General features: G+C 43.9%; 1 protein-coding gene, 1 long non-coding RNA gene, 1 other non-coding gene and 1 pseudogene across 3 annotated transcripts in view; 3 read left to right on the top strand and 1 right to left on the bottom strand.

The window, feature by feature from the left end:
• Positions 1-1,551: 1,551 nt before the first annotated feature.
• Positions 1,552-2,100, bottom strand: LOC122472615 (annotated as a pseudogene).
• Positions 2,101-5,621: 3,521 nt separating this feature from the next.
• Positions 5,622-10,271, top strand: LOC122472613 (putative tetratricopeptide repeat protein 41). Its single transcript, XM_043562356.1, is given in 2 exon segments — positions 5,622-7,356; positions 7,359-10,271. Coding segments are annotated over 2 exon segments (801 nt in total). The 5' UTR covers positions 5,622-7,283; the 3' UTR covers positions 8,087-10,271.
• A 1,436-nt stretch (positions 10,272-11,707) lies between these two features.
• The window catches only part of LOC122472614, a 57,586-nt gene continuing 45,519 nt past the window's right edge, over positions 11,708-23,774 (top strand). Inside the window, exon 1 of the long non-coding RNA XR_006294480.1 lies at positions 11,708-12,128. This is a non-coding gene — a long non-coding RNA (uncharacterized LOC122472614). The remainder of the gene's footprint in view (positions 12,129-23,774) is intronic.
• Positions 20,830-20,902, top strand: TRNAG-CCC. The gene has a single exon. It is a non-coding gene; the product is annotated as a tRNA-Gly (tRNA).

Here is a 23,774-nt window from a genome sequence, read left to right as displayed (position 1 = left end):
GTCAGAGGAATTTCTGACCAGTTAATAGATATTCTCATAACTTTTAGTTATAAAGTGCAGTGATCCATGGAGTAATACTGTTGAGGCTGCTGTATCACAAAATATGAAGGCAAACATGTTATAAAGGTAATATTAACTTTGACAACAATAGGAATAGCAAACATTGAGGGCTTAGTATGTACCTTGTAGATTATAAAATATAAAACAGTGATAACTTGCTTAAGAAATCTTAAGTAAGGATATTATGAGAGGTCCATTTTAGAAGTGCTAAGGGGCGCCTGGGTGGCTCAGTCGGTTGAGCGTCTGACTTCGGCTCAGGTCATGATCTCACAGTTTGTGGGTTCGAGCCCCACGTCAGGCTCTATGCTGGCAGCTCAGAGCCTGGAGCCTGCTTCAGATTCTGTGTCTCCTTCTCTCTCCGCCCCTCCCCCACTTGTGCTCTGTCTGTCTCAAGAATAAATAAACATAAACAAATTTTTTTAAAGAAGTGTTAAAACAAATTTTTATTTAAAAAAAAAGCTTATCAGGTGCTTATTATGCAAAGTCTCATTTAACCCTGTCACATGGGTGTGGTCATCATTTCCAGATTTACAGGTGCAGGTCCTAGTGACAGAGTCAGTTTGAGGTAGGGTTTATATGACTCCAAAATTCATGCTCAACTTCTAGGAGTGTATCCACCATGATGCCCCTTGCTGCTGTCAGATGGGCCAGGGACAGATATTAAATAACTTTCATTTCCTGGTGTAGATGTTGGACCTTTCAATTCTGCTTCAATCTTTTTGATTCTGCCAAGAGAAAGTTAATTTGGTACAAGTTTGTCTTAAATGTCTCTCTAATAAGTACATGTTAATCTACCTTTTCAATAAAAAGAGAAGTGTATCTAACTAGAATTTTTTCACACTGTTTTTTAATGCATTTATTTTTATGGCTACTATCTATTTGTGGCATATGATAAGGGTTTTCCACTTATGGTAATAATGAAGTTTCTAGTTAAAAGTTTTTTGACTTAAATTGCCTTAAAGTAAAATTAAAAGTCACATCTTACTTTTCTATATCTTCTTTCCACTCAAAAATGACTCCTTCCATTTAGGTCTCCTCTACTCCCCTCCCCGCTCCATTAATCCCCTATTTTGGCAAAAACTGGGAAGGCTCTTTATTAGCAGTTCTGGAGCAAGATGTGGAGATTATTATTATTATTATTATTATTATTATTATTATTATTTTAATGTTTATTTATTTTTGAGAGAGACACAACATGCAAAGGAGGGACAGAGAGAGGGAGACAGGATGTGAAGTGGCTCCATGCTGACAGCAGAGAGCCTGATGTAGGGCTCAAACTCAAGAACCACAAGATGATAACCTAAGCCGAAGTCCCCAAGTCCAATGCTAAATGGACTGAGCCACCCAGGCACCCCTGGAGATTGTTATTTTTATTTTCTTTTATTTTAGGATTTTATTTTTAAGCAATCTTTACACCTAAGGTGGGGCTTGAACCCATAACCTCAAGACCAAGAGTCACACGCTCCACCAAATGAGCCAGCCAGGGGCCTCTAGAGATTTTTTTAATTTAAAACTTTAATTATAAAATAATATAGCTATAATTCACAGCCTTTTTTTTTTTTTGAAAAGCACTTGTTAGCATTGAATGAACCTCCCTCCACGTGGCTTCAAGCTACCTAGCCGCAGCCCCGCTCCCTCTCCCCCCATGGTGCCTTCACGATGGCAGGCACCATGTTTTGGGAGCTTTCCTTTCCCCAAAACTTTGTAGTAGCGTCATCGCATCACATCAATGATAGGAGCAGCTCCTGTCTTGTTTTCTTTTTGGCAGCATTTACCCATGTCTGCTCACTGCCCAAGGTCCACAGTTTGTCAAGGTTGACAGTTGGGCAGAAGCTCTTTAAGTGGTGATGCCTCATGCCAACTTTCCCAAAGTAACCTGGGTGATATTTGTCAAAGTTGGTCCCGTGGTGATGCATGCCACCAGCATTACCCTGGCCTCCTGGGTGCTTCTGGCGCTGTGAGGCTGCCGTGGCCGTGGCTCACGTGCCCCTGGCTCATGTGGCCCCGATGTTTCTGGGTCTTCCTCCGTCTGGATGGCATGTCCCTGGATGGCAGCCCAGAGGTAAGAGTACAGTCACTTTGATTAGAGAAATAGATATGCTGCAATCTGCCATAATTAGCCATTCTAACACAGCTACCATATCATTTTTGTTTTCTGTTTTTCCCTCTTGTGCATTTCTTCTGATAATAATAGTTAACATTCACTGGATATTTGTTACAGACACTGTTCTTAGCATTTTGCATCTAATAACTTGTTTGATCTTCTCTAGTATTTTATGATATGGATCCTGTCATTCCTATTTTGCAGATGAGGACACTGAAGCATGGTGAAATTGAGAAACTTACTATAAGAACTTGAATCCAGGGAATCGGTCTTCTGAGCTTAGAGCTTTCGTTCACCTCTGTAGTGTGCTGTTTCCCATACTTAGCTGTGTTTTGTTGACACTTTTGTTATTATGGCCTATGCTTTTTTTCTTTTCTTTTCACCCAACCATTATAAATATTTTCCTCTTGCTAGTTCTCAGATTTTTGTAAGAATTAAACTTATTTCAGTATAAATTACATAAAATTTAGATGCACCCATTTTTGAAAAATGTTTTTATTTTTGAGAGAGAATGAGCGCACACGTGAGTGGGGGTGGGGCAGAGAGGGGGACAGAGGATGAGAAGCAGGCTCTGCGCTGACAGCAGAGAGCCCAACGAGGGGCTCATACTCACGAAACAGGAGATCATGACCTGAGCCAAAACCAAGAGCCATGAGATCATGACCTGAACTGAAGTCAGACGCTCAACCGACTGAGTCACCCAGGCACCACTAAATGCACCCATTTTAAATGTTCAGTTGGTGAATTTTGATGAATGCCCCTACCTAATCACTACTATAATTAAGATCTAGAACATTCCCATTGCCCTAAAGAGTTCCTTGTGACTCTTCCAAGTTATTTCCGTCCCCTGCCCCTCCACTAGGCAAGCGATGCCTTCTTACTGATTTCTTTTTTTATTTTTTTTATTTTAAAAAAAAAATTTTTTTTTTCAACGTTTTTATTTATTTTTGGGACAGAGAGAGACAGAGCATGAACGGGGGAGGGGCAGAGAGAGAGGGAGACACAGAATCGGAAACAGGCTCCAGGCTCTGAGCCATCAGCCCAGAGCCCGACGCGGGGCTCGAACTCACGGACCGCGAGATCGTGACCTGGCTGAAGTCGGACGCCCAACCGACTGCGCCACCCAGGCGCCCCGCCTTCTTACTGATTTCTATCACTGCTCTAATTTTCTTCTTTCTCTTCCACCCATGAGTTTACAATTAGAAATGTAATGTGTAATTCCCAAAACTTGTGAATTTTTTAGGTATCTTTCTGTTATTAGTTTCTAATTCAATTCCATGGTGGTTAAAGAGTGTACTTTATATGATTTCAGTTCTTTCAGATTTGTCGAGTTTTGGTTTATGGCATAGAATGGAGGTTGGCAAACATCGTTTAAAGGGCCAGAAAGAGGGGTGCCTGCATGGCTCATTCGGTTGAGCATCCAACTTTGGCTCAGGTCATGATCTCACGGTTCGTGGGTTAGAGGCCTATGCTGGGCTTTGCACTGACAGTGTGGAGCCTGCTTCGGATTCTCTGTCTCCCTGTCTCTCTGTGCCTCTCCTGCTTGCTTTCTCTATTTCTCTCCCCAAAATAAGTAAACAATAATAAAAGAAAATAAAAATAGAGGGCCAGATAGAAAATATTTCAGACTTTATACTCAGAACCTCCTCACAGGCTCAACTTCTCAACTCTGCTGTTATAGCATGAAATATATAATATATGAATGGGAATGGCTGTGTTCCAATAGAATGTTCTCTATAAAAACAGGTTAACAGATGGGCTTTAACTTCTGGTCTGTAGTTTGCTGACCCCTGGCCTAGCATATGATCTATCTTGGTGCATGTTCTACGTGCACTTGAGAAGAATCAGTATTCTGCTGTTGTTGGGTGGAATATTAAAAAAAAATGTCAGGTTGTTTGATGGTATTTTTCAGATCTTTTGTATCCTTACAGATTATTTGTCTTCTTGAACTATCGATTAGTGAGAGAAGAATGTTGAATCTCTGACTATATTAAGGGTTTGTCTGTTTCTTCTTTCTGCCAGTTTTTGCTTTGTGTATTTTGGAGCTCTGTCGTTAAGTGCATACACTCTTAAGATTGTTAGGTCTTTCTGGTGGACTCCTTTATCATCATGTAACGTCACTCTCTATTCTTAGTAATGCTCTTTGTTTTTTGTTTTTTGTTTTTTGTTTTTTTTAATTTTTTTTTTTTCAACGTTTATTTATTTTTGGGACAGAGAGAGACAGAGCATGAACGGGGGAGGGGCAGAGAGAGAGGGAGACACAGAATCGGAAACAGGCTCCAGGCTCTGAGCCATCAGCCCAGAGCCTGACGCGGGGCTCGAACTCCCGGACCGCGAGATCGTGACCTGGCTGAAGTCGGACGCTTAACCGACTGCGCCACCCAGGCGCCCCTTAGTAATGCTCTTTGTTCTGAAGTCTACTTTTTCTTTTTTCTTTTTTGTGTATTTTTGAGAGAGAGAGAGTTTATGTGCGAGCGAGGGAGGGGCAGAGAGGGAGACAGATATAATCTGAAGCAGGCTCCACACTGTCAGTGCAAAGCCCAACTCGGGGGCTCAAATCCATGAACCATGAGATTTGAGCCATCCAGGTACCCCGGACTTTTTCTGATATACTCTAGTTCGCGTAGGCTTTACGCTCCCATACTGCCTGAAGTCTAATAACTGAAAAAAGCTATTTAATGTGTTTTGTCAGTTTTCTAATTTTCTGAAGAAGATAGATAAGTCTAGTCCCTCTCGTTCTATTATGGCTACAAGCAGAAGTCCATAACTGTCTTTTTAACAGACGCACAACCTGCCATCCATGGTCGTGCTTTTATCCTCTTAGCTAGTCCCTTGGCAAAGACCATTTAGTTTGCTTTCTTTCTTTTACCATTTTTCCTGTCAGAAACAATATAATGAAAATCTTTTTTTTTTTTTTTTTTTTTTTTTAATCGGAAGCAGGCTTCAGGCTCCGAGCCATCAGCCCAGAGCCCGACACGGGGCTCGAACTCACCGACCGTGAGATCGTGACCTGAGCCGAAGTCGGCCGCGTAACCGACTAAGCCACCCAGGCGCCCCTATAATGAACATCTTAATGGCTATAGTTTTTCACTATTTCGATTAGTTCCTTGGAGCGATTCCCAGAAAGTGGAATCATTGAGTCAAACATTATAAACGCTTTAATATATTTTGAAATATATTGTCACTTGTCTTCTAAATATACCTTCCAATCGCTTTCTGAAATTACCAGTTTACAGTTCCATAGCTATATGTGAGATAAAAGTTTCACCAATGTTTATATACCTATACTTAAAAATCTGTATCATTGCTTTAAACATAAAAAAAAAAATCCTAGCAAGGTTGCATATGCGTTTATATGTATTCTTGCATTGTTTTTCTTTTTATCTATTTGTGTCTTTTGCTTATATGTCTACTAGGATGTCAGTATTTTTTTTAGAGTAAAGATAAATTTATTTGTGGAAAATATTTTTTACAGCCCATTGATTACCTTTTATGTCTTTTCAAAATGTAACTATATCTGTCCATTTTTTTGGTGATTTCTTCTATAGCTTGTAAGTTTTAGAAGTCCTCTCCCGGTTTGACAAATATTCAATAATGTTTTCTTTTAATTTGAAAATTATGTTAAATTCTATCATTCGACAAATATTTACCTATCACCCACTCTGGACCAATTATTATGCTAGGTGTTGGGTACATGGTAGAGACCAAAATAGAAATGACCTCTGATTGCACGGACCTAGGAGAAGGTGGATATTTGCAAGGGCTGACAATTTAATTTTAGCCTCCTACATGGCAAGAGAGAAGTCTGTTAATAAAGCACTTATGACGCGTATTCTGTCATTTTGGATAACTTTTTTTTTTTTTTTGTACAGTAGTGTGAGAGTATGGCTTAAATTAATTTTTCTTTTCAAATTGCCACTTGTTATTACAATATCATTTATTGGATAGGTATTTCCCACCCATTGATTTAAGGTATTTCATGATCTCTATAATATGGAGGCACTATAATATATGTGTTCTGGAGTCAGGCTAACCTGTGTTTGGATCCTGGCTATCCACGCACTAGCCGAGTGACTTTGGACATGCTTATCCTATTTGAACTTCCGTTTCTTCATCTGTAAAGTATGGTGGCAATATTATCTATTATTGAGCTATTGTAACAATTAAAAGCAAAAGGGTTAACACTTTTTAAAAACGTACTGCATTGTTCTTGTCAGATGATCCTGATGAAAAATTGCCCTATACATGATCACACGATGTTTTTCCACAGGTGAAGGCAAAAAACATAACCCAAAAAGCAAAGTTTCATATGGAAATGAGTTTGCATTAAGAAAATGCTCATGAAACGAGGTCGTTTTTATCTGACTTTTTGCTTCTCAGCAGCGTGCACGCATATCTACATCGTTGTTGGAGGGCGTGTGTTTTATCATTGGCTCAGTGGAATTGAATTCCCAGCTCACGTAGGTGGTTGGAGTTCATGTGAGCCTGCTCAACTTAAGATAAAAAAAAAAAAAAATCACAGAACTCTGTCAAGGTCTTTGATCCTGACTGCCTTGTCTCTCAGATGCCGGGTGCACTACTGGTGTTGGGCCTTGTGACACTTTGATTTCTTCCTCTTGTCGTGACCTCAACTTCATAACCTATTTGCATTCTTGCTTCTGGTCTTGGTCAGTGGTCTTGAGTAAGTCTGCTCTTAGATGCATTAGGCTCATTTTCTGCATTTGTCTTCCTTTTCACCCTCTCAGGAAGTCCCCTTGCATAATCTGCAAATTCACAGGGGGCAGAAGTGGCAGTGGGTGGGGCCTCGTGTCCAGGGCCTGCTCACCTCCGGGCTCTCAGCTCTTCAGCAAAAGCTTTGGGGGAGAACTGGGGAAATGTGAACTTCCTTTAATCCTAAAATGAACGTTCTTGTTTTTTTTCTTTTTCAGTCCTAACTTAAACCGGATTTTCAACTCTGATCTGTCCATTGGTTGGCACCTCTCATCGTCGCATGTCAGTAAGAAAGAAACCCTTTGGGGGAAAGTTTTCAGAGTGTTTGTAGCAAACACAATTAGGAGGAATTCTTAGAAGCAGCGGAGGTCGGCAACTGTGCCAGGATAATTGTTACATTTTAAACACGATGTCATCCCCTGAGCAAAGTGAAATGAGCCAGAAGGCACATGTAGACAGGTATGCCCAATTTGTTTTAAAGCCCAGAAACCCATTCAGCCTTACATCTGCTCGACTCTGAGTGATTTTCAAGAGGAGAGAGACTTTCTGGCCGACTGCATCTTTCCTCAGCTTAAGGAACTCTGCAATTCCTGGAGCACGTATTTCAAAGCCGTGGACCTGAGGTGGTCAGCGTTGAAGGCCCCGCCACCCTCACCCTCCAACCTGTTCAGACAGCATTCTTGTCTCCACTCCCAGTATCTGAAGCTCTGTCTCGACTATGTGAACAGCTGTTTTCCTTTCTTCATCTGCATGCTGGGTCAGATGTACGGGGACTTCCTCCCTGACCATGTGCCTCTAATGCTCTCCAGAGCGACTGACTTGTTCAGTTTATCCACGGTAGAACAGAACCTCTACGTTGCTGCAAAAAATGGTTATCCTTGGGTCCTGGAGAATCCCAACTACAGTTGGGAGTTTGAGGTCATCCAAGCAGCATTTCTGAATGAGTCTCCATTTCAGTATTTTTACTTTAGGACTGGGACCATGCTGCTGAAGACTTTAGATGAGGAAAAGGAGGGGCTGTCCTCGGGCTCTCTGCTGACTGATGAGGAAAAATTAAGGATTGGAAAGCTTAAGGCCAAGATTATTAGCAAAGGGCTCCGTGTCCGATTTCATAAAGATCTCCACGAGTTGGGGGACCTGGTTTTCAAGGACTGGTCAGTTGTGATAGAACAACTTTACCCAGCCACTTTAATGATCAGAAATATAGGTTAGTAACTACGGAGAGAGCTAAGTCTATTATCAACATAAGGCTAATATGTTTTGTTATGTCTTCTTTGTAAGAGGAACCTTTAAACGACTGAACATATTCCTTAAACCTTTAAAATCGTTACCATGTTCCTGTAACATGCATTTCTCCATTTGGAGATTTTTGAAATGGAAAATAAGAGCAAATGAGGGGTCATGGAAGACTGTTGAGGAAGTTCAGGAGCTCTGAGACGACCTAAAATATTTGGCAGTTAATGTGGTAGATCTGGAGCAGAACGTCTCGATCAGGGCTCGTTGTTCCCTGCGGGGCATTTGGGCCAAATCTGAAGACATTTTGGCATCAGAGCCAGGGGATGGTCCTGGTGTCCTAATGGGTGGAGGTCAGGGAAACTGCCACACATCTTACAGCAGACACAACAGCCCCCCATAAGAAAGTGTTTTCCAACCTGAAATGTCAATAATGTCAAGGCTGAGAAACCCCTATTTAAAGGGAAGAGAGCTTTTATTAATTTTTGGGTGCCTTTTGTATGTTTTCACATTTAATCTTCAAGATTTAGCCCTGCAAGGTAGGCACTATAAATCCTGTTTTACAGATGAGCAAATGAAAGCTGCTGCATGGCAGTTAAGTGACTTCCCTGATGTCACATCGTTAGCGAGGGATCATTCTGGGATTTGAACCCAGGGCATTTTGACTCCGAAATCCCCCCTCATTTTCTTTCAACCTTACCACTCAGTAATCCATGGACCGGCACTGAGCATCACCTAGGAGCTTGTTAGAAATGCATTCCAGGTCTACTGAATAAGAGTCTGCCTTTTAATAAGATGACCAGGTAAGTTGCATACCCATTAAAGTTTGATAAGCACAGCTTGCCATTCTGCCTCTAAATGAAGTGATTACATTTATTTTTGAAAGTAGTGACTCATGGACACATACAGAATAAAAGGGGAAGAGCAATATTAGAGAATGGCAGAGGTCTTTCACCTAGACAGACTTTGGGAGGGATCTGTGCTGCCCTTAAAATTATATTTAAAAAAATAGAATGTTTACACGTATATGTGTGTTTTGCAGGAGGTGGAGGTACGGAGATGGCCTGTGTCTTTGATCAGATTCTCAGAAGGTTCAATGACCCAATGATCCAAAAAAGGTCATGAAGTACTGTTGTAAAGGCCCAATTAATGTGGGCTTGCAACGTGATGGCAGGTGGTACATTCCCAAATGCTTTTGGGGGGCCAGGCAGGCCGTAGTCCTTATGGTAGGGAGCAGGTGGATTTGTGGTAAACTGAAGGGACAGAGTTGACTCACCTAAAGTCATTCAAATGCAGTGTTGGTGGGGAGGAAGGGGGTGGTGAAATCCCACCTGTGCCCATCAACTCTGCCTACAAGCCAAATCATTTTGGAGTCCTAGAAAAGAATGCTGTGTCAGTCATAACTCTTTGGGTTGCGGGTGACTCAAACTGACTTTAACAAAAAAGGGATTTATTAGGTTATATAAGTTTAAAGCCCAGGATTAGGTCTGGTTCAGCTCAGGCTTCAACCAGTGGCTCCAATGATGTTACCAAGCCCTGGTGTTTTATTATTTCTCAGCATGGCTCTGCTGTCTGATGCTGCCTCAGTTCCTCGGCTCCTCCACCATGGAAGGAAGGTCAGCTCTAAGTTCAAGTCTGGCAGAAATGGTTCAGAGTCCTATCACTGAGTCTTTCTGTCCCTGATTAGCCTGAGACCATATGCTTGTATCTGACTTAATCACTGGTGCCAAGAGAGTGTGACGCTCTGATTGGCTAATCCTGGGTCATATGTCACCTTGGAGCTGGAGGTAGAGTCAGACCCACTGGAATAACATGAATGGAGAGTTGGGACAGGATGGGATACCAAATGATAATCTGGGGCTGTTACTGAAACTAGAATAGGTGAATGCGTGTTGAGTGTCAAAAACTATCCTGAATATTTACTACAAGCTTGGAGTTTTAGAATGTCTAAGGACAGACATGTTCTCAGATCTCAGATTTTTCAGTTCCTAGCTGTGTGTGACCTTGAGCAAATGGCAATATTGGTAAGCCTTAGTCTCTTCTTGTGTATAATGGGTTAACATTAGCCACCTTGAGAGTAATAATGTGTGTAAAATACCTAAAAACCGTGCCTAATGCATATTAGGCACAGAGCAAATAAAGCTAATAAAAACGAATAACCACACACCAGTGCTGGAAGGATCTATGCTTTTGGCCAAAGCTTGAAATATGGTTAATAGTGGTATTCTTTATATCACTATTAGTGACTAATCTCAATCTGAACTGCATTGTGTAGATTAATATTTACTAATGTGTTTAAGAATGAAGCCTGTCTGTGTATTTGGGTTAGAGACAGGTCGGGTCTCCATAGTATTCTCCTTTGCCTTTGATTTTAGTCATTACTGAAAAATTAGCTTACTTTAGACTTTAGTTTTGAATGTATGATATATGGACTAAATGTGTGAATTAGAAGTTACAGAATGGATGAATTATTTTAAAAAAGGCTTTAGAAAGAATCGCTACATTATTTTTCTTTTGTATCTTTGATACCCTTTAATCACCCAGGTAGTTCCAAAATCTGATGGGAGTGGGTGGTGGGTAGCAAAAGGCCACTTGGGAAGCTGGTGGTTATTATAAGACAATATAGAGCTATTTGGTTCATACTCTTCACTCTTAGAAACACGTCTGAGGTCCTTGGAAATACTTGAGATTAGTGGGTGAGGTTCAAGTTCACCTCAAGAGACCCATTAGACTGGGGATCGTTCCCAATTCTGTCTAAGATCTTGAAATTTGAAGCTGACTTTGGCCAGACTGTAGGATTTCCAGGTCTGTTTGGCTCTAACCTGAACCAAAGGGCAGCCCAGTTAAGTATGGAGGTCCAAGGTAAGGTGAGTATCTTCAGAACCTACCACATTAGCCTACCTGGTGTTCGTTTTCCTGCATAACAGCCTCCCTCCATTAAAACAAAAGCAAAAACAAACTTTGGGGGGATCTAAATGTCTCCAGAGACAGAAGGGCATTTTGGCAGTCCAGAACACCTTGACTTTAGTTAAACTGTGAGTTTAGAATTACGGTAAATTGAAACTGGAAGGAATCTCTGAGAGATCCAAGTGTCTGGCCCTGCCTGTTATTTTACCGGAGAGTTTAACAGGCTTGCCCAATGGCAGAGTTACACTTCTACCCATGGTTGTCATTGGATCAGGGCATCTTGTCCTAAAAATACACCCTGCTCTCCCAGCCCCTGCCATGGTTAGACATATAAACGTTTGCCACAAGATTGAATTAGGTAACTTCATGCTTAGTTAACAATCTAAAAAGATGAGGGGATGTATGTAGCAAGTCTAGTTTTTGTTTTTGTTTTTTTTAAGTTTATTTATTTTGAGGGGAGAGAGCATACACGGGTAGGGGAGGGGCAGAGAAAGAGAGGCAGAGAGAGAGGGAGAATCCCAAGCAGACTCCATGCTGTCAGTGCAGAGCCCAACTCAGGGCTCTATCTCACGAACCATGAGATCGTGACCTGAGTGAAAAGCAAGAGTCAGACACTTAACTGACTGAGCCACCCAGGCGCCTTGCAAATACAGTTTTTATTTTTTATTTTTTTTGCCCCTGTTATTCTGAGGTCATGAAATAACTTGAAATCCTAATAGGATTCCATATATGAATAGCTTTAGGAAGATTAAATTGCTTGCCTATTGTTTGCTTTCACTAGAATATGTGATGGGCTGTGAAACATGGTACCAACATAGACAGAAGGTGATACAGATGCAGAAGGGGAGACATCTTCCTGGGCATTTATCATAACCACATGTAATGGAAAATGTGAAACAAATCTAAGACATTAAAACTTATCTTTTTGTCCCTAAAGACTACAAACACAACTGTGAACGTTTCTATCATGAAGAGTTCGTGGAGAAGTGCAAAGAAGTGTTATTTCCAAGGAATCAAACAGAACCTTTGAAATCTTGGAAAGATTTGCCTTCCAGGATGTGGGATCTGATCGTAACAGTGCTGCAGCAGGCTCTGGGTTAGATGCTGTCCTCAGGTAAGATGGCAAGAAATCTCAAGCCTTTTCCTTAGGCTTAAGCAAAACAGCCTGACTGTAGTGACTATGATCCCTCAAATTTTGGCCGTCCTCCCCTACCTCCCCTTTTCTATGCCCACCCTTTCCTGCATGAGAGGCCTCCTAAAAGCCACCCTTGGGTTAGAATTTCCTTGTCAGATATCACTCTGCATTTGCAAAGTTTTCCTGGCTATTTCAGTTTCTTCCAGTCTCCTCAAGAAGATTCTTAACTCTGGAGGGTAGAGCTTGCCTCCTTTTCCCCCCATAGATCTAAGTTGCTGGAAGTAATTCCTGACAACGATGGAAAGACTTTAAGGAGAAGAAATTGGATTAGGAAATATGAACAATGCATCTGTATAGACTCGTGTATTTTACAAAGAGCTTCCACATACATCATCAGCTCATTATTCCATGAAGATTTTCAGCTAAGAATTATTTTAAATTTTTAAAAATGTTTTTATTTATTTTTGAGACAGAGAGAGACAGAGCATGAGCACAGGAGGGGCAGAGAGAGGGGGAGACACAGAATCCAAAGCAGGCTCCAGGCTCTGAGCTGTCAGCACAGAGCCCGACACGGGGCTCGAACTCACGAACTGCGAGATTGTGACCTGAGCCGAAGCCAGATGCTTAACCGACTGAGTCACCCAGGCGCCCCATTCAGCTAAGACTTATTAAGTGCCTACTGTGGACCACAGTATTTGTGTTTGTGCACAGGATTGAGTTCTCTTACCCAGTGTGTGCACTCCTTCATTGTTTTGTCCAGTGTCGTCCACATTAAAACCCCCATATCTTTCCCCACCCGGGAGGCATGGGTTCACCCCCCACAGGCATGAGGAGGCTGGGGCGTGAAGTCAGAGTCCCTCTCTGTCTCATCAGTAGAAATAGGGAGATTCTTTTTTTTTTTTTTAATTTTTTTTTTTTCAACGTTTATTTATTTTTGGGACAGAGAGAGACAGAGCATGAACGGGGGAGGGGCAGAGAGAGAGGGAGACACAGAATCGGAAACAGGCTCCAGGCTCTGAGCCATCAGCCCAGAGCCTGACGCGGGGCTCGAACTCACGGACCGCGAGATCGTGACCTGGCTGAAGTCGGACGCTTAACCGACTGCGCCACCCAGGCGCCCCTTTTTTCTTTTTTTTAAATTTTTTTTTTTCAATAAATAGGGAGATTCTTGAGACAGTTTTATTTCTCCATCCTCCGCCTCCACTTCTTACCACAGATCGCATTTATTCTGTCAGTTTTGTAGTTTGAAATAAACCCACAATGGCTGGGATGGCTCGGCCACTCACCCCACCTCTCCCTCTCCACCATCCCCCTCCACCGCCTCTGCCCGTCTCTGCACCCACCATTTCAGCTCACTGAGATGTAGAGCTACCACCATTTTTGAGGTTCCGGGAACTCCTGCCAAGAGGAAGACAAGTTATTTGGTTAATACGACATGGAGCTCAGTCAAGGCTTTTAAAACTTACAGGAGTTTGGATCTATAGGTCACGTGTTTAAAAAATCTTAGCTTTGAGGGGCACCTGGGTGGCTCAGTCTGTTGAGCATGTGACTTCGGCTCAAGTCATGATCTCAGGGTTTGTGAGTTCGAGCCCCGCATCGGGCTCTCTGCTCTCAGTCTAGTCTGTCAGCCAGTGCAGAGCCCGCTTCAGATCCTTTGTCCCCCTCTCTCTGTCCCCTCCCCCAATAAAAAAACCCCTTAGGTTTGAATGGGCAAATCAATAGAGACAGAAAGTAGGTTAGTGGCAGCCAGAGGATGAAAGAAGAGGGGAAACAGGAAATGGCCCCTAGAGGGTCTGGAGGTTCTTTGTGGGGGGCTGAAAATGGTCTGGAATTAGTAGCGATATTCGTACAACCGTGTGAATATAGTGAAAGCCGCTGAAGTATACACTGGACAGTGATGAGTTTTTGGTACGTGAGTTGTATCTCACACAGGTTATAACTTTAAGCGTTTCAGAGTAGATGAAAAATTTGATAAATTGTACTGCAGTGACAAGTCTGACTGTGCCCAAACAAAAACAACAATGAAATAAGCCCTTCGAAATTAGCTGGAAACAGGATTTTGCCATTTGGAAACAATGCTTTGGACTGTAAGTTCCCAAATTATATGTGTAGGTAGTGGAAAGGGGCGTTCTTTTGAGGTTTCCAGGCATTGTCTTAGTAACTGACCGTCTAGAGCAATGGCCACAGATTGCTTTGCAATGTTTTCATTTTCCATTTGTTACTGAGAAGAAATTATTCAGAGCCTAGCCTAATTATGTGGATGTATTCTATTTGTATTTTTCCTTCATTGGTTTTACCTGCTAAGTGCCAAGGAGTGTTCTAGACACGGGATACAGCAGTGAACAAAGAGACAAAAACCCCTGCCTCCACGGAGCTTAGATTATGGAGCTAGGTAACAAACATGATAAATATGGGAAATATGTAATAGGTTCGATGTCTTTTGTGCTGCGGAGTGAAGTATAAAATTTTGAAAGGGAATAGGCCGTCTGGTAGAAGGTGGCATTGGGCTGACTACTGGAAACAGGTGAGAGAGCAAGCTATGCAAATATGGATTGGAGAAGCATTCCAGACAGAGGGAACAGCAAACACAGAGGTGCTGAGGCAGGAGGAATGGCAGGGAGGCCAGAGGCTGGAAGGAAGTCAGGGCTGTAGGGAGGGTGGTGGGGGACGAAGGTGGACATGTAATGGATGGGGGGAGGGGGAGGGTCTTATCTGGTCTCACAGGTCATCGTAAGGACTTGAGCTTTTACCATTTTTGGACAGAGAAATGACATATGTGACATAGTTTGACAAGCTCACTGTGGCTGCTTGGCTGAGGATAGACCTAAAGAGGGCAACGGTGGAAATAGGACACAAAATCAGATTCTGCCATTCACATTTCATGGAGACATAATTAAAGCAATAAGACATTGACTCCTAACTCATAATAATGGTGATGGAATTCTTAGGGAGTGACTTCTATTTAATCATCCTAACCTGCTTTAGGTTTCTATTTTAATGGCTCTTCACACTGATCTTCTTGCTCTGCTGAACCCGAATGTCAGGCTGGCTTATTTTATGCCATTCACTCATTCAGCAGCGTGCGATTAGTACTGTCCCAGCCACAAGCTATCCAACAGTGAGTACGAGAAGCCTGGTAACTGCCTCCTTGGAACTTAACTCCGTGAAAAATCACTAGGCACATATTTATGAAATCACGGGCATGTAAGGAATAGGATTGAAGTCTGCATGTAGTGACACCGGTGATACCTGGGAATCCTCTGCATATCTGGATGTACTTCACTACGGAAGTTAAGCAATGAGTTATCTTGTGCCCACGCCAGTGCAGAGGAATCTTCTTTCTGCCGTTCTACAGGCCAAGTCACCCTGGTAGAGGAGCAGACTACCTCGTAGTGAGTTACTAACAATCATGGTCATTTGCAATGTCATGGTAGTCAGGATCGATGGGGATCCTTGGCATATGAGTGCTTCTATTTTGTATTGTCTCCTGATACGGTGTTCTGTGGACGATCAGTTTGGTGATGGTGGCTGTGTCCCTGGGAGGATGTAAGCAGCACAGATACAAGGACGGTGGGCTGGTGTGATAGGGTCTCCTGGGCGTTTGGGCAGGTTGGGCCCTTGATGTAAGCCCAGGTTTTTACTGGACAACCCTAGGATCTGTGTAGCTGGAAGGGCCTTCCACGGTTACCATCTCTCCTCTGTCCTAATTTTACACAGGGCAGAGCTAAAGCCCAGAGGGCAGATTACTTACTTAGAGCCCATTGAGGCTAAAGTTGAGACTAGCTAGAATTTCCTATCTCTTAGAGAGAGATGCAGAACAATCTTTTCTCCCTCCCTTCCTTTGTAAATATTCTTGACTACATTTTACCCCTTTATTTTTCAGAATAAATTCTCTTCCAGTTGACATGTCTATTTTGCTCTTGTCTGGAGAACGTGGTTGTGGGAAGTCCACTCTGATCGCCAACTGGGTGAATTATTTCAAAAAGAAATATCCGAGCATGTTGGTGATCCCTCATTTTGTGGGCACCACCTGTGAAAGCAGTGACATCATGTCCGTGATGCATTGCTTCATCACAGAATTGCAGTTCAAAAACTATGGTAATGGAGTCAAGCTTTTAACCTCAGGAAGTTTTTGTTGGAGGGCAGATATTCTGTCTACTGCTCGTGTGGCCGTTCTCCTCTTGTTCCAGCATAAACCCCGTGTCGTCTCACCTGCAGAATCTGCCCACCTCTTCCCCTCACAGAATTAAATTTCCTTCCTTTCCTACTTCCTTCTTTCACCCAAAATGGATTGAGTACCTTTATGTGCTAGGGCACTATTCCGGGCAGTTCCTTACCCTCATGGTGTTTTTTATGTTCTTGGGGTGGCGGAGACGAAGAGTTAACCAACTCAATGTTTGATAAGTTCTATGAAGAAGAAGAAAACAGAGCAAGAAGGGAGGCTCTGTGTGTGTGTGTGTGTGTGTGTGTGTGTGTGTGTGCGCGCGTGAACTGTTAGGACTTGAAAAGTGTGGTCAGGGAAAGCCTTGCTGCAAAAGGGACATTCGAATACATACCTGAAAGAGGGAGCCACACAGATATCTCAGGGCTAGCATTCCAATCAAGGGAAACAAGTGCAAGGCTTCCAAGGTGGGACATGCCTCTGAACTACTGCTCTTCCTCTTCGATTCAGTAACTATTTATCGAGCAGGTTCATCCACTCACTTGCTCATTCATTCCCTTATTCCTGAATATTTATTGATCACCTGATCTGTGTCGGGCACTTCTCTGGGTTCTGGGGATGTACGCATCAGGCAAATAGGGTCACGGCTCCCATAGATACCACGTTACAGTTGAGAAAGGCAGATAACCGATAAACAGGAAACATATAATGATAAATGCCATGCAGCGTGATGTGATAAGGTGACAGGTGGCTAGTTAGGCTGAGTGGTCAGGGACTGTCTCTGTGTTAGAGTATCTCTAGCAGCTGTGATGAGTAAGTCCCATTTCAGTGGCTTCTCGAATGAAGTTTATTTCTGATTATGGAGCAGTCCAGTAAGGGGTTCCTAGTTAGGCAACAAGTGGCTTTCCTCCATGTGGTGATTTGGGGACACAGGCCTTTTCCATCTTGAGGCTGTGTCATCCCCTAGGACCTCAGAGTCCTCTGCCTTTGGCTAGAGGAAGGGAAAAAGGGTGGAAAAGGTGCACCTGTCCCTTTAAAGCCTTGGCCTGGCAGCGATCCACATCAATCCCACTGCCATTCTTTTGGCAAACACTTGGCCACCCTGGGCCCACATGGCTGCACTGGGAGTCAAGTGGGGACAGAACGCTAACCCCACGCTCTGGAAGGGGGACATGGACTTTTGCAGGACAGGTAGCCATCTATACCCTGTAGAGACCTCACGGATGAGGAGGAGCTGGCCATGTGGAGATTAGAAGAAGGAACGTTCCAGACGAGAGAGTAGTTAAGGTAACACAGGTCCTAAGCCAGAAGCAAAGTGGAGTTAGAGAGGGCAAGCAGGCCAGTGTGGCCGGGCCATGGTGGGCAGGAGGGGGACTCATATCAGATGGAGCCGGAGGTGAAGACGGGGCCATTTCAGGGTTGGGCTTTGTTGGACAGAATGTTAGGTTCACATTCTGTTGAGTACAGTGGGGTGACCAGTGGGAAATCTTAAGTAGGGGAGGGATATGATTTGATTGATATTTTGAAAAGATTAAAATCTGTCTGATGTAGGGAAAATGGATGTGGAGGAGCAAGTATGGAGGCAGGGACACTTGTTAGAGGCTTTTGCAATGGTTCAAGCAAGGGATGACAGTAGCAGAGGAGGAAGAGGGCTTTAGATAGATTGAGGGTTTGCTGAGGAGTTGAATGTGGGTTTTGCAGGACAGGAGGAGTTGAGGACAGCTTTCGGAAGCTAGACAGACAGTGCTGTTTGCTGAGATGGAACATTATCGGTGGCGTGGGAGCAGCAGGTGTTGGGGGGAATCAAAAGAGTTTTGCTTTCGATGAAAGACATTTGAGATACAAGGTGTACATGGGGAATGATAACAATCATGTGGGATCTGCCTCCGTTCTAGGAGCAGTTGACCTCGATGGCTACTTATTAGCTGGCTGACCTTTTGCGAGTTATTTTACCTCTATGTAGCTCTGGTTTCCCATTTGTAAAATGCAGATGATTAAAAAAATGTCTTATAGGTAGTTGAGAGGATTGACTAAGATAAAGTAGGAAAAACAAAGACACTTAGCTCAGCTCTTGGCGTATAGGAAGCGCCGATAAATATCAGCTATTATGTCGTTAGGTGTCTGCCATATGTTTGCATGTCTGACTCTGCCTGCTTTTGGGAACTCATCCCTTCTCACCTGGGGCTTGTACACAAGTGCACATTTGGGTTTCGCCTGGGTACGTGGGACGCAAAATGGGTTTTGATGGACGTGTATTATCTCTGTATGATGGGACAGGTATTTGAGTGCCTTTCTGTGTGTGTGGTGGGTATGAGTAAATAGGGCGAACATGTGGGCGTGAGTTCTCTGACATTGCATTTCTCGTTGTAAAGTGGGTAAAACCAAAATCAGCAGCAGCAGGTGTGACTGGTTCTACACGACAACAACTGATCCTACTCAGCCACATCCCAAGGGTGTTCCGACCAGCCAGGCTGATGAGATAAGCCCCACTGAGCATGCCATTAGGATTTTATTCCCAAAGGGAACTGTTAGTTTAATGAGTGTGTTTCAAGGTGCTGAAAGCTTGTAACAAAAACAGCTGCCATCTGTATTCAAAAAAACATGGCTTTTTTTTAAATGTTTATTTTTGAGAGAGAAAGATGTGAGTGGGGGAGGGGCAGAGAGAGAGGGAGACAGAAGCGGGCTCCGCCCTGATGGCAGACAGCCCCGTGCAAGGCTCAAACTCATGAACCGTGAGATCATGACAGGAGCCAAAATCAAGAGTTGGATGCTTAATCAGCTGAGCCACCCAGGTGCCCCATCAGCTGCTATCTTTAAAAATGAGCAGATCTTGAGGTTGACAAAGCAGACTGCATTCAGGAACAGCCTATGAGTACCTGACCCTCAGGAGACACCTTCTGTCCCGGAGAGAACAGCCCGCCTCATTAGCAGTGGGAGGCAGAGGGGAAAGGCTGTGGCTCTGGACTTGGCCCGCCTGCATTTTCCATCGTGGCTCTGCTGCTTACTAGCCGTGTGCTCTTGGGCAGTTTACTTACGCAGTGTGGGCCCCCGTTTCTCATCTGTGAAATGGGGGGTGGGATTCACAGTACCTACCCAGGGGATTACAGGTAGAGAATTTAGAAGAGTACCGGGCACTCAGTTGTCGTTAGTATTATCATTGTTGCAGCGATGATGATGATGGTGATTCCTCACTGAGCTAGAGAAAGAGGCAGGGAGCGCGGTGGGGGCTGCTAAGGGAAACAAGAAACTTATTCATTAGACTAAGGGAGGAGGTAGCACAATGCAGGAGAGTTTGTAGCCGCAGCGGGGGTGGGGGGAGGAACTTGAGGGGGAGCACCGTGTACCGCCTAGCGTGTGCTCGCGCTCAGCTTGGCCGCCTGAGCCAGGAAGCTGGGTTTCACCCGGGTGAGGTGGGTGTGAGCAGAAGAGGAAGAGCTGCCACTGAGAACGCGGCGTCTCCCTGTGGTGGCCTCAGCCGTGAGCAGCTCCAGCTCCTGCAGGCGCCCGGCCCTCCCCAGTGGGCCGACAAAAGGCCCCTGTGTGAAGCTCACATTTCTGCTCCTCTGTCCTCACCCCTGCTTGCCTAGATAGAGGGAGCTTGCAGACAGAACTGCTCGGAGCCAGCTCTCCCCCAGCCCGTGCCCCTCGCCTGCCTTGCAGGCCACTGATGTTCCTAATGTGACATGCCTCGTGGAAGGTCGAGGAGAGCCACTGATTTTCTTATTTCCCTGTTTCTTCCCCCTGTCACCCCCCTCTCCTGGTGGCGGCCCGAATAACAATGAGTTCCATTTACTGAATTGGCGTTCTGAGTGCCCGGTTCTGTGCTAAGGGCTTTCTCAGCATCTTAGTTAATGCTCCTAGCATCCAGCATTCTCGTTCCAGATAAAGAGCGGGACTCACAAAGGCTGGCTCACACAGCTGTGTGTGGGCAGAACAAGGGTTCAGACTCAGGTCTTTGCTGAGCTCAGAGCCCCTTGTCCTCATTACTGCCCGGTCTTGCCTCCTTGAACAAACAGGGACATTTTGCTCCTCAGGGCCCTCTCCTCGCATCACTTACCGGGGAGTCTGCCCTCAATACCAGCAGGACTCCTTGGCAGGGTTCGCCAAGCCTTGTGCCTGGGCCTGGGTGACTTCTCCAGGGGCTCTTGCTCTTGGTGCCACAGGTGTGGTCTCCCTGGAGCAGCCGGTCATTTCCGTCTCTCCTTGTCTGTCCACTTCCACTCCCGTCTACTGGAATGCCCCTCCTCTTCTCAGGTCGGTGAAATCCTCCCGTCCCTTAAAGCCCATTTAAACTTTTTTTTTTAATGTTTATTTATTTTTGAGAGAGTGAACTGGGGTGGGGCAGAGAGAGAGGGACCCAAAGGATCTGAAGCAGGCTCTGCCCTGACAGCAGAGAACCCGGTGTGGGGCTTGAACTCATAAACTGTGAGATCATGACCTGAGCCAAAATCCGTTGCTTAACCAACTTGAGCCACTCAGGCATCACAAGGCTCTATTTAAAAAGTACCCTCCGGGGGCACCTGGCTATCTCAGCTGGTAGAGCATGAGACTCCCAATCTCGAGGTTGTGGGTTCGAGCCCCACATTGGGTGTAGAGATTACTTAAAAGCAAAATCTTTAAAAAAAAAAAAAAAAAAGAAGAGCACTCTCTCAATAAGAGGGCCTGATGGCTGCCTCTCTCCTTCATCTCCAACTTTGAGCAAGTGGCAAGGGTAGCCCCAATCCCGTTGTACTCTAGTTTATGTGGGTGTGTCCCTGCAAACACTGTGAGCTTGCCATCCTGGTCAGCCACTACTTACACGTGGTCCTGACATTGTATGTTTTACTGTATCCCGTTATAGTCCTGGGAGTGCAGGAAACCATGTCTGTTTTATTGGCCATTCTCACATTCAATGCCTGACGCAGAGCCTGACCAACACAGAAGGTTCTCAATAAGTCTTTATTGAATGATAAGAGATAACACTGCCAAAAAGTGAAAAAATCAGTTAATCTCTGTCATTTTGTTACAAAGTATTTTGAAATTGTACCAATTGACTGTTTTTCTCTCCCCATGAATTTACCTTTTGTGACTGGGTGTTTAAAAACTTGAACTGTTGGGGCGCCTGGGTGGCTCAATCAGTTAAGTGTCTGACTTCGGCTCAGGTCGTGATCTCGCGGTCTGTGAGTTCGAGCCCCGCGTCCGGCTCTGTGCTGACAGCTCAGAGCCCGGAGCCTGTTTCAGATTCTGTGTCTCCCTCTCTCTGACCCTCCCCCGTTCATGCTCTGTCTCTCTCTGTCTCAAAAATAAATAAACGTTAAAAAATAAAATAAAAACTTGAGTTGTTACTATTTAAATTAGGCAATAGGCTCTCTCAAAAATAAATAAAACATTGAAAAAAAAAAGAAAAAGGTGGTGCCTGGGTGGCCCAGTCGATTAAACAACTGACTTCGGCTCAAGTCATGATCTTGTGGTTCATGAGTTCGAGCCCTGCATCGGGCTCTATGACAGCTCAGAGCCTGGAGTCTGCTTCAGATTCTATGTCTCTGTCTCTCTCTGCCCATCTCCCTCTCATACTCTGTCTCTGTCTGTCTCAAAAATAAATAAAAAGGGGCGCCTGGGTGGCTTGGTCAGTTAAGCGTCTGACTTTGGCTCAGGTCACAATCTCACGGTCCGTGAATTCGAGCCCCGCATCGGGCTCTGTGCTGACAGCTCAGAGCCTGGAGCCTGTTTCAGATTCTGTGTCTCCCTCTCTCTCTGCCCCTCCCCTGTTCATGCTCTGTCTCTCTCTCTGTCTCAAAAATAAATAAATGTTAAAAAAAAAATTTTTTTTAAATAAATAAATAAAACATTAAAAAAATTTAAATTAGACAATAGGCCATTGTCATCCAGGAGAGACAGTTTGGTTCTAACAGAATAAAGAGATAGGTTTAGGATCATTTTCCAATACTAGTAATTCTGCCTATCTTCAATATTATTTTGAGGAAAAATAATTCTAATCACCCCAAATAGGATTTTAAAAACACTGAAACGATGCTTTCCTTTGCATACTTAGATATAGATCTGTATCTTCCTTGAGGTTTTTTTTCCTTTTTTTTTTTTTTTGCCTGGGATTATTTTTCTGCTGATTATTATGAGTGATATTATGTTTTTTGTTTTTTGTTTTGTTTTTTTTTTTTTTCAAAGTTTATTTATTTTTGGGACAGAGAGAGACAGAGCATGAACGGGGGAGGGGCAGAGAGAGAGGGAGACACAGAATCAGAAACAGGCTCCAGGCTCTGAGTCATCAGCCCAGAGCCTGACGCGGGGCTCGAACTCACGGACCGCGAGATCATGACCTGGCTGAAGTCGGACGCTTAACCGACTGCGCCACCCAGGCGCCCCGAGTGATATTATGTTTTATGATTGTCAGGCTGCGTGTATTTTCTGAGGTTCATTCACCTCCGTTTTGTCACATAGCCTCTGTACCAGCTTCACGCAAAAGGTAAACAGTCCCTGCCTCCCGCATGTGGCTGCTGGTGAACGGAATCCACCAGCGGTGACCTGTGCGGCTTGGAAACGCAGATGGAGCAACCGTTGAGTGAGGATGCGTTGCTGGCAGGAAAACTATTAGCAAAATCCGTGTTTGTAAAGCTCCTGATGACCTGTGTTCAAGCCTTTTCACCTTGCTGGGCCTGTTTCCTCACTTACAAGATGAGGGTTTGGACTAGACAACATGATCTCCAGAACCCCTCCTTCTCTAAAATTCACTTAGTCAAGGTCTGAAATCTCAATACTTTAAAGATTTGGGGGGGGGGGTTGCGGATAAAACCCTCCAAGGATGAAGCACCAAGATTGTTCTCTTCCTGTTCTTGAAAAATACTTTTAATTGTGTGATCCAAGCTCAGACTATCTTGTTTTGATTCTTCTTCTCCTTTATGTCTTGCATTCATATACAATCTTCAAGTCATTGATTTTATAGTCATTTTCTGATACTGAAATATCTTTAAAAATCAATATATCCATTTATAAAATAAGTAAGTCCTGGGGCTGCCGTGTATATAGCATGGTGACTAAGTTAATAATACTGTTTTGCATATTTTGAAAGTGGCTAAAATTACATGTTTTTTTGAAGGTTTATTTTTGAGAGAGAGAGAGTGAGAGAGAGTGCATGCAAGTGGGGGAGGGGCAGAAAGCGAGGGAGACAGAATGCAAAGCAGGTTCCACACTGTCAGTACAGAGCCCCCTGTAGAGCTAGAACTCACAAACCACCAGATCATGACCAGAGCCGAAGTTGGAAGTTTAACCAACTGAGCCACTTAGGCACCCCCGTCAGAGCACATCTTAAAAGTTCTGGTCACAAGAAAAAAAGTGTTTTTGTATCCGTGCAGTGATAGATGGTAACTAGACTTACAGTGGTGATCATTTTGTGTATACAAATATTGAATCATTATGTTGTACGCCTGAAACTAATGTAGTATCATTTGTGATTTATACCTCAATAAAAA

This window comes from Prionailurus bengalensis, chromosome B4, assembly GCF_016509475.1.
Source record: "Prionailurus bengalensis isolate Pbe53 chromosome B4, Fcat_Pben_1.1_paternal_pri, whole genome shotgun sequence".
NCBI lineage: Eukaryota > Metazoa > Chordata > Mammalia > Carnivora > Felidae > Prionailurus > Prionailurus bengalensis.
This window is presented reverse-complemented; position numbering and strand designations above follow the sequence as displayed.